Source organism: Mya arenaria, chromosome 5 (genome assembly GCF_026914265.1).
Source record: "Mya arenaria isolate MELC-2E11 chromosome 5, ASM2691426v1".
NCBI classification, from domain to species: domain Eukaryota; kingdom Metazoa; phylum Mollusca; class Bivalvia; order Myida; family Myidae; genus Mya; species Mya arenaria.
In genome coordinates this window covers 34769040-34780724 of record NC_069126.1, presented here as the reverse complement: position 1 = coordinate 34780724, position 11685 = coordinate 34769040, and the positions used below count along the sequence as shown (strand labels likewise).

The following is an 11685-nucleotide window of genomic DNA, read 5'->3' as shown; positions in this document are numbered from 1 at the left end:
ACAACTCTTAAGCGATTTTCTGTCTTTCTTACTGTGAGATTTGCATTATCAAACCGTTATCAAATCAGACCTCATAAATCAAACCGTGATTAAAATATCATTTTATCCATTTTGAACAATTTCAAGATGATCTGTTGTTTCCCTTCTTTTGTCGTCAATCATAACAACCTCCGTTTGCTCCTAGTTTTTTTATTTAGACGCTTCTTTAACGCGCTAATGCAGTAACTCCATTAACCAATAGCTATGTAGTGCGTAATGCCTTGTGACGTTATGTGTTTCTTGTTTGATAATCCATGACCTTGGCTAATCCCTGTATTGATGATAACCTTTCAAACTGCCAGTTATTTATGTGTTATTTAAACTCTATATACCGATGATATCAATGTAGCCGATTATGCAAGCATATTGTTCTTATATTAGTTTTATAAAAAAAGGCAAAATGTGGTAGGTTCACCCAAAGCCAAAGTGTCCAGATATCATATCAAAGTTGCTGAATATTTTTACCTTGAGATATACCTGCATAGAAGGCCCGTTAAATTACAGTTCAAAACGAAAAATAACCTACGGTACGACCATTTTTATCTGATTATGTTTGGGTAATTTTGGGGCTCAATATTGATTAAATACGCGAATACGCATACACAGTTTCACACATTTACATGAAGCACTAAATAAATTAGAAAAAACGCTGCAGTCTATTGCATTTTTTGTGCATCTTTTTTTAGTTTAAGTTTAGTTTTATAACACAGCAAATTGTCTCAAAGTCAATGCATATGATATATGTAAATGACAAACAGGCGTAGAAATAAATGAATGAGGTGTTTCGGTTTTATCTTGAAAAAATAAAAGAACTTCAAATGATAAACAGAGAGTCACAAGCATGAATAAAATGGGTTTCGAATGAGATAAAAACCGTTGCAACAGTTGGTGTTGTTGCTGATGAACTTAATAATATACTTACGTCGTAAGTGTACCAAACTATCTGCATGTCTGATAGAGAGACATTAAAGATACACGCTGTAGTAAGATAAATGGTATCTTTCTCCTCAGTAGCATTATATGTTTTATTGTCAAAACCTGTAAAAGAAGTTTATGAATACATTGAAACATATATATTTGCATATAATCACCATAATTGCAAGGAGGAATACTACAGGAATCATTTTTTCGATATGTTCAGACAAGCATCAATATATAACGTATTTATTTTCAACAAATTGAATAGGAGGCTGGTCAAAGAATAAAAGAGTTAGTTAATAATTAAATTTAATATGATGAATGTACTGACTATGAACAAAATTGAGATTTTCCTCTTTTAATACCCCCCCCCAGATCTTACGATTTGAACATCTAAATTAATGACATAGTTGCTTAATCCGACAAACATAGTAACGAAAGAAATGTTACTTTTCATGAGAATAAAACCTCCTTAATAACTTAAGTAAGTGCGCAATGTTACAGAAACAAATAACAAGAGGCATTAACGAAATTGTCAAGAATTTTGGTATTTATTCCATATCTATTACGAGTTTTATACGTATTTGCTAAGGACGTTGAATTCAGACATTTACGTAGCTTTTGCTATCCAACATAATTTACAAAGTGATTTCTTTGACCGTTTCAAGGCGGTATCCAAATATTGATCAATAGACAAGTTTTCCACGAATATTTGGTTGTTCTGTGTTCTTTTGCAGTTCTTGTTTTTTTTGACGTCTGGTTTTGTTGATATAATGAAGTCTGGTCTTGACACTTTATTCATTCACGTTGTGACAAGTAGTGGGTTACGTATTTGTTCAAAACACCAGTGGGTTCTTTATTTGTTTCTTATAACAGAGCTACGGTTACCCACACATTTACAAAACGATATATTGATATTTGTGTATTAAGGTTGAGTTTTTATATTAAAACATCATGAAAACTGATGACAAGCGTAGTTTCCATTACGATGATCCTGTTTAAAGGCACACGATCAAAGCCCAACACAAACTAAACGAGAGACACGTAATACATGTGTAACTAAATATAGTAACACATTTAAGCAGGGCTTCCGCGATTATTTGCTTAACTCGGCGATTATCAGTGTTGCGGCCCAGGCCGATTATCGATTATCATATTGCGGTCCGTAGAACGCTTGTACGCAAATTCAATTTTCGTCTTAAATTTCAAATTTGGCGACTGTAAAATAATGCCTAAACCAAATAATCATAATTTATCGCAGACAATGAGAATGTTTGTCGGACAGTCGGACATGTCCGGTATATTTCAATTTTGACCGACGAAACTTTTGTTTTGGTCGGTCACAATGTCCGGTCAAAAATTAAAGTCAGCACCGTTTAATTTTCGGAAAATTTACTTTCAGTTTCTAAATAAATGTTCAGAGTTATTTTTATATCATGATTATTCAGCGTGTTAATCCGTGCTTCACTATTTGTAAACCCCATTTCGACATGTTTCCGTAAAAGCCGATAAAACGCGTAAGGTTCCGATTTCAACTGGTACTCTAATACTTTTATTTTACGGAAATGTTCGGAAATTACAAAATTCCGTATGTAGTGGTTCCCGGCAATCGTGTTAATTTAAATATGATGATTAATATACCGAGCTGACTTTCTTTCCGCTCTGTTTAACATTGCCAATAACAAGAACTCTACTTTCGTTTTTGCATAAATGTTGTGCCTGAGTTTGACTTGTAGTACAATTCGTTACATTTTATAACCCTATTGTATCTTTAATTTAAAGATGAATTAAAAGAGTAAGATCTAGCTGTTTCATGGGTAGACGAACCAGATATGAGTTTTTTTTTGGGAGGCAAGGGAAGAAAAAAATTATGACATTTATAAGATCCGAATATTGATTTTTTTACATTATGTTTGGCTTTTGTTTGTAATTTATTATAGTACTGTAGGACAAATCTAACCAAAAAGAACTAAACCTGTTATAATGGGGAATTACAAAACTTATTTAAAAAAGAGGCTTAAAATCAAGGTTTAGGCTGATGTTACTGAATACTGTTTGTAACATTGCGACAGGTAAAAATTTGGTGCGACAGGTAAACTTTCAGTGTTTACCTGTCGCAATATCCTGTGAAGAAGGAAAAGTTTTCGCGTTGTCTGTTATCGATCTGCTTGAACACATTGATAATGAAAATCGTAAAGGCAGGCAAACGCGAACACTGTTCAGGAAAATATGCTAGAGTTCGATAACCAGTCAAAGCTATTTGGGCGGCGTTTTGTTGTATTCAATATTGACATTAAAAAACAAAACGAATCGGCAAAGCTGTTTTTACTTGAAAAAAGAACTTTGATCAACACTGTAGATACATGTCGAACTCAATAATACGAGGTATTTGTTTACTTGAGAACAGAAAGTTGTTCTACTACGAGTTTAATTTTATTAAACTGAATTGTGAAATTCAAAGCATAAAAGGGAAGATATCAGTGATTTGTTTACAACAAATTCGGATTAAAGTGTTCCTGAACAATTGGAATTGATGGGGGAAAAATTGGCAACAAAATGTGTTTACCTTTTTTCCCAAACTTGTCTTACTCTCAAAAAATAAATTAAATTTTAGAGTAAGTTTACTGATCGTCCTCAAGCATAATGAAGATAAAAATGTACAACTGGATTGCAAGTAAATTTTAAGAATAATATAAAGTTAATTTACAAAAGAAGAACAAACGTATGTTTTAAAGATGATAATATATGGCGGAGCCGGGCCGTTGCGAAATAACTGGCCCTCGTGCTTATGACTACTGCTCGACTACGTCTCGGGCCGTTATTAGAGACTCGGGCCAATAATCACCCAATGCCCCGTCTCCGCCATATATCAACCTCTAAATAACTTACAACTCAACATATTTATATCTAATTGAATATATCACAGACATACTACATGTGCATCAAAACATATTGTAAATTTAACACTTTGGAACGGTCAAAAACACCAGTTTACTACGGGTTTAATTGATTTATGAGTACCCATCCTCAAACTTGCCGAAATAATTATAAACCTAAAATACTCGTATACGCCTAATCAAGTTAACATCAGCTTTAAGAAATAAAGTTTAAAGCAAAAAATAACATTTATACTAAAAGAGTTACTTCAAGTACTAAACGATCAGATACAGACATCATCTGCGAACGAATGAATTTGGCCGGAGCAGTAGTGCCTATTCACCAAAGGTACGATACAATCATTTTAAGTTGCACTCTCACAGAATGAACGTTTTGACAACTTTTTTTATTTTTTGTCTTGAAATGAGCTAATTTTTGCAAATAAAATCCATGAAGAACAGTTATATAAGACTGCTGACACAAAATTGGATCGCAGACTATTATATTTAAGATTAAAATTGATGATGTATGCATTATTCTTAAACCGTTAGTAACGGTTAAGCCATACAACATTTATTTTTGAAAGGAAATATGAAAATCTGCGATCTGTTTTTGTCAGCAATCTTATATCATTGGTTTGCAGATATCTACGCAAAAATTTGCTCTTTCAAAGACAAAAAAAATAAAAAAAAGTGGTAAAAATGGTCAATCTGTAAGAGTGCAGCTTTAAGACGGGCAATCTAACATCGCCTTTGTCACAGTGGTTTACAAGTCATCACTTACCTATTATCGAAACTTGAGCTGAATCCTTTGCTGGGTAAAGCAGGTCTATACACTCATATACGCCACAAAGATCAGTCGTAATAGCATCAGTAGATGTCAAAATATATTCGTTCCTTCCCGCAGTTGTGTTTTGCATTATGTTAAACCTTCCGTCATCAATTTTGCAGCCATATGTTCCAAAACAATAAGCAACTACAAGTTGTTCAAGTCGAAACTCAACATCAGAGTTCATGTCATTTGTACACGTAATCGTGAGTGGTTTGTCGAACTCGATCGAAATACCGTTGTCTTGAATAATTTTAACTTTTGCACGACACGTCGATACTGAAAATAAATAAAACGAACACTAAAAATGTACTGCAATGAAATATCTATATTCGTTGGAAACATTCCCAGTTCCGTTATATGCATGTTGTAATTTTGATATATTAAATACAAAAAAGTGTATTTGAATTATGATTTAAAAATGGCGTGTCATCACAATTGATTCTTGGTATGATTTGGAATGTAAGTATCGTATTGACATATCTTGCCATTATTTACTGGGATTGTTCCTGTATTTTACATTGTTTTATTAAGATAGAGGAATGGCAGAAGCTAGACATTGCATTGGGACTGAATATTCTATGTTATCAATAGGTATACCTTTAACTCTTTTTTTTCAATTTCCATTATCTTTTTAATGGTAATTATGCACTATGTTTGTGTATGTTTAATTGCAGCATATTTTCCAAATTCCTTCTTTAATTGTAGTTGCTGAAAGCACATGTTCAGTCACTTTGTTTTAGTAAATTAAACGTACATGTAGTTCGTTTCAATTGTCATTATTCTTTAACACAGCGATTCGAAACCATTTGTTGGTTAATAGTTGAAACTGAGAGAACACACTTCTTAACGGATTCGTTGTACCTATAGGTCATATACGTTATAGTTATAATGCTAACATCAGCTTTGAATAATATATTTAACATCAATTGTTTATATAGGTAAAGATTAAATTTATTTATAATTTATTTAGAAGGCTTCATTAAGGTATGATTTTGGTGTTTTTTGTTTGCGAAATGTTTTTGAAAGTTTGTCTAATTGACCCACCAACTTCGGGCCCCAGCGGGTTTTTTGCAGAAAAACACGGGGTTTTTCACACTCCCGCGGGATTTTTCTCCCGTTTTTCAAAAACTGGGGAAAAATCCCGCGGGGTTTCAAAAATACAAGATTCAAGTTATTTTAGCTCAAAACAACATCTTATATCAAAAGGAGCATTATGCTTCGACACCGGAAGTGAAATAACGCGAAACAAAAAAAACCCGCTTTTCAGTACGGGGTTTTTCTCCTGCGGGATAAAACTCCTACATTTTAGCAAAAAAAGAAATCAATTCAAGCTTTATGTTTTTGAAATTTTATACATTACTTTAATGTAAATACTTATTTGAATGACTATTCTAGAGTCATTTCTTTCATTTGAGAAATCCATTAATTTAATGCATATTTTACGGGAGAAAAACCCAGCAAAAATCAGGAATGCTATTTAACGAAAAAAACACAACGACAAAAGCCATTTCAATTTCCAGCGGTTGGATGTTGTGTAAGAAGTGAAGTTGTTTTACATATTTATATTGAGTCAATAATATTAAGTTAACATGTGTTTTTAATAAAACAAAATCAGATTTTAATAATTAGTTGTATGTAACCCTCGGTATCGTCGATATACAGCCGTTATAGCCATCAGTGATCTTCCAGTTTATTTATTATCTACATGATCACTTTCATTCAAGGCTTTAAAATTTCATTTAAGAACTACAAAGTGATATATAATTTCGTTTAAATAATGGATAACTAACCCCCAACCCCACTCCCCTTCACTGCCACTTAACATTTTAAAGCTGCACTCTCACAGTTTTGCCATTTTAACAGATTTTTTTATTTTTTTGTCTTCGAATTACCCATTATTGGTATCTTGAAACGGGTCACGGACACTACGGACCATGGACATTACGGACCAGACATTACGGACCAGTGGTTAAAGACTGCTGTCAAAATATATGATAGCAGATTTTTAAATTTCAGTCAGAAAACTTATCTTTCATCTCTATAAACCGTTACTTACGGTTTAAGAAAAATGCATGAAACATAAAAATTTAACTTATAAAGAAAAAAATCTGTGACTATTTTTTTGTCAGCAGTCTTATATGAATGGTTTGAATGCACTTTCAGGTTCCATGACAAAAATTAAAGAAGTTGTCAAAACGTTCAATGTGTGAGAGTGCAGCTTTAATAATCATCTATAATTATTTTATTGTCTAGGAAAAATACCATAAATGACTACAATTTTTTTTTGCTTAACAAAAATCTACCCCCATAGACACACACACAAGTGACACAACCCATTTAATACTAATGTAATACTTTTGTAATCTATACCCTGTGTACACAATGTTTTATACTGAATGTTAAAGGGTTGGTAAAACTGTATGGATAAGGGCGTCCAATATGGGGATTAAACCCATGATAGACAATGTAGTCACTAGAATTGTCTCCTACTCAGCCCCGGTGGCTGACCCCAGTGGCTGATTCCCACCCAGACACACATTAAAGGGACTTGGACACCAGATGATCCAAAAACAAGATATTCAATATTACCTCAAAACAAGCCTAGCCGAATCAATACCAATTATTATGAGACTGATATTACATCATTTAATGTGTTTAAAAGATTTCATCACTGTCTCTGAGACAAGTAATCTTTAAAAAATAGCACATAATGATTTTCCCGTTTATTAGTATTAGCATATCTACTTTAAGCATGTAAAGGTCACATGGTTGGTACAGATAAACAAACACATGATTGCTATTGCTAAATTTACTTCGATTTACATGGTAGACAAAGTGAGTTAATTTCGACTTATATGATTACATAAGTAAGTAAGATTCAGTGCACTGTACACTGTTGAAACATAACAGTTTGATGATAAATTTTGACAATTTTCACTTTTTCTTGCAATGTAGAATCTTGAGTCCGGTCCCTCTATTATCAGATTCTGTGAAATAATTGCTTTCAAACAATTGGAAGAACTGCATGGTGTACTGAATACAGTAGTTTAATGAATTCCATCCACTAGCTGAATAAAGGATGAACACACATTTTAAAACCACATATCAGAAGTTTTTGGAGAGCATTATGTCAGCAAATTTAAATGCAAAACAGCGTTGGAAAATAAACAAGATTTTTTTTTACATGTTTTATCAATGATACATGGCGATCATCAACTTATTATAAAAATCAGAATTAAAAAACAAACAAGCATTTAACTATTTATTAAAGCTGCACTCTCACAGATTGAACATTTGAAAACTTTTTTTTATTTTTTGTCTTGGAGCCATAGTTTTCGAAATTCCATAGAAAACAGTTAAATAAGACTGCTGAAAAATTAGATTGTAGATCTTTATATTTCAGTTCAAAAATTGATGTCTTATGCATTTTCCTTCAACCGTTAGTAATGGTTTAGGCAATAAAACATTAATTTTCAAACATAAATATGAAAGTCCGCAATTTGATATTTTGGCAGCAATCTTTTATCACTGGTTTGCAAATATTTACGCAAAAATGTGCTCTTTCCAAGACAAAAAATATAAAAGTTGTAAAAATTGTATATCTGTGAGTGTGCAGCTTTAACTGTCCATTTAAAATTTGCCAGTACAAATTTACTTTGATATTAGTATAATACTGTTATTTATTTATAAATCAATATAAAAACAATATTCTAAGATCTAAATTGATAATAACTTTAATCAAAGCGCTGATAGCGCTGTATGAACAGGGTTTTATACGGGTTTTCACCATTATGATTTACGATAATAAGGTGCTGATATGTTGCACAGTGAATCTAAGAATCCGCGTGTAAAACAACCATAGGGGCCGCCCCAGGTTTACTGAAGCATGATAGTAAATGAAAAATTAATATTTTATTGACAATAAAATTAATATCACTGTGTGAGAAGGCAAACAATGATGGAGAACGTAACCAATCCGAGCAGAACTCCATCATATGGTGTTACATATGAGTATATATATACTAAACTTTACTCATTAGAACGAGTTTGCCTATGTTATTCACAAAACAACTTCGAAAATAAAACAGATTAATTAAAAGAGAAATGGTTTCTTAATTAAAATGATGAAAAATTAAATAATTGATTTCAAACAATTGTAGATATATACATCATATAAAGTTAACATAAAATCTTTTATTTCAAAACTTTTTTTCCTTCATTGTCTATATGGTCAGCAACTATCTTCTATTTCTTTATCGTCAGGTAACTCGTCAGCACTTTAGCACGTTTGTTATTCCCACGTGGGCTATCACGTGATGTTTTAAGCAGGGAAACTGTGTGATAATTAAGATCAATGAGACCATTGTTGCTTTCTAGGTCATTCGAGGTTTTAAGATGGGAATACATTTGTAATTCCTAAGCGAGGGTGTGTCTATATGTCCAGGTTACCATATGTAGCAGTTTGATAGTTCAAACAACAAACACATTGTTCTTCAATATCTCTATATTCAACATTATCGAATGTAGATATAATATCGGAGCGTCATGAAAATATAAATATAAACAATCATAAGATAATGAATAATAACATGTTTATAAGTTAGCATCGTAAATAGCCTTATATCTTATACCAGGTATGTTTTAATCGTGTGCAGTGGCAGATTAAATTAAATGGCTAAAGCATATAAAACACACATATAATACAAGCGATTACAACAAAACAGTACATCATAAAACAAATCATTGACATATAACTTACTGATTTATGGAATCAAACACTCCTACTCCCACGTACATCCATGGTGACTTCTGTTTTCCATGCATGTTATCATCAGTGACCAAACCCACATATATTATTATATGGAAAGAGGCTAAAAGAATATCACGGAACTGCCATTCTCGGTTTATTTACAAAATCTGCTGATGTCGTAAAAATACATGACAAAACTAAATAAATGCAGCTGAATGAAATAATGATCATTCCAATCCATTGCTAATCCAAGACAAACACAAAAGACTACAAATGCAAATCAAAACTAACCATCAGAACATCAGATTCCAAGTAAAACAATCAGGTTTTCTAAAACAAAGTGAAACAAACATCTCTGTAGACTTCGAATGTGCACGACAATCAATCAAGCTTGGATTTCCCGCTTCTTCTTTACAAAGGCAAGGCAGTGAAATCTGATTAACTTACTGCATTATCTCATTATAGGATTATCTCTCTTCGGCTGTAAATTCACTTGGCTTCATCATTGCGTCACGTGATTGAATGATGCGCTTAGAGTGGATAGGATAGTAATTCTTTGTTTACGTTTCGATGTTCATTCATCTTTTGGTGCAGGGTTACTACTTTAATGTTATCTTTCAAGTTCAACAGATTAAATTATTTAAACAGATATTGCGTTATGATTGCTTCTTGCTTTGTCAAATCTATCTTGGTTATTTGAAACATAGCTTGCAATTAATATAGTCTGCACTTTATCAAACTATATTTTTGGTGGTAAATCGGCTGGCGACATTTGTTACTATTAATAGGAATTTTCTGTTGTGAGTGTCGAATTTGTGGCTACATTGAACAGGGTTGAAACAACCCTGTTCAAAAATGAAATAAACGAATGAAGAAACATAAGTTCAAAATATGCAAATAAGCTGCACACTCACAGATTTACGGTTTTGACAGCTGTTCTATTTTTTTGTCTTAAATGAGCAAATTTCGAAATTCTTTTTTGCAAATCAGACTGCTGACAAAAGATCAGATCGCAGATTTATAGATTTCTGTTCGAAAATTAATGTGTAATGGCATGATACAATATCACTTCTTGAACTTAAATAATAAAGTATGCAGTCTTATGACACTATTTTTCATGCATTTTCGCATAAATTGGCTCTTTCCAAGCCAAAAAATAAAGAAGTTGTTAACACTTCAGTCTGTGAGAGTGCAGCTTTAAGTCAATCTTAATCTTAGGGTCATACATCATTGACTAAATTCACTCTATTGGTCAGTAATCCGATTAGCTGTACACAATATTCTCTGATTCAATTAGTCTGACCAATATTAACAGCCTAGTTTCAGTCTAGCAAATTAATTCAACACAAATTGTTTAATTCTTTTGAGACTGACAAAGAATTAAAAACCCACATTCATGAAAAATATTTTCGATATATGAAAAAAACTACACAAAAAATAGATTCAAGAATAAAAGAAATATGCATCCTTAAATATATATTGCATATAAACAATTAATTATCTATTATAAAGTTAACCTGAGTTACAATGTTTTATCTAAAATTGTTGCCAATTATATTTAATAGTTATATAATTATCATGTCTATCATGTCTATCAAACAAACCAATAAAATGTCATTAAATATTTGAGATAAGCACAGGCTGACACAAGAACTAAATATATAAGTCACAGTTGACAAGGCAAACAGTTCCTACCATGATATATATATATATATATATACACATGTATGTCAATAATTTTCGAAAATTGCTCCACCGCCCCCCCCCCCCCCTCCCTCCCCCATCGTGAATCTGATATTTTGGCCTCTGATCCCTCTTCCTCCTCTCTTTAAAATGATCCTCTTTTTGCCATTACTCTGTCCTCTCCATTGAAGTTAGCCTGCAATTTAAGACAGGAAACTTTAAATTTCACACAAAAAATGGCACTTGTTTATACCAGCACATTTGGCATATGACAAGAGCACCAGCTGCGGGTTCTGAATGCTCGTCTGATTATATCCTTTTATTGTAAATTTCATATTGTACATTTGAAAGTGAATATTCCAATGTTTAAAAGTGATAGCTCTGATAGTTTGCTTGTAAGCGGCCGTCTAAGCACATTATTTTATTAAACTTAAAAAAATTAGACAAAAGTCCACAAATACTAAAATATCCCCCATCCTCCCCATTCCCTTCCAAATGAGTTTGATATATTGAAGGCATAATCCTTTCATTTTCTATGAAGAAGCTTAGTGTCCATTTCTCAAAATCAACCAAAATTCACGTTTTTT

At 32.4% G+C, this 11685-nt stretch overlaps 1 protein-coding gene across 3 annotated transcripts in view; it reads right to left on the bottom strand.

Annotated features, from left to right (window-relative positions):
• LOC128234552 (uncharacterized) overlaps positions 1–11685 on the bottom strand; it is a 43487-nt gene that overhangs the window by 7743 nt on the left and 24059 nt on the right. For all 3 annotated transcript variants that reach the window (XM_052948829.1, XM_052948828.1, XM_052948830.1), the window contains 2 exons: positions 4618–4941; positions 962–1077 (listed from right to left, as the gene is read on the bottom strand). In XM_052948829.1, coding sequence (XP_052804789.1) covers positions 962–1077; positions 4618–4941 — 440 coding nt within the window. The remainder of the gene's footprint in view (positions 1–961; positions 1078–4617; positions 4942–11685) is intronic.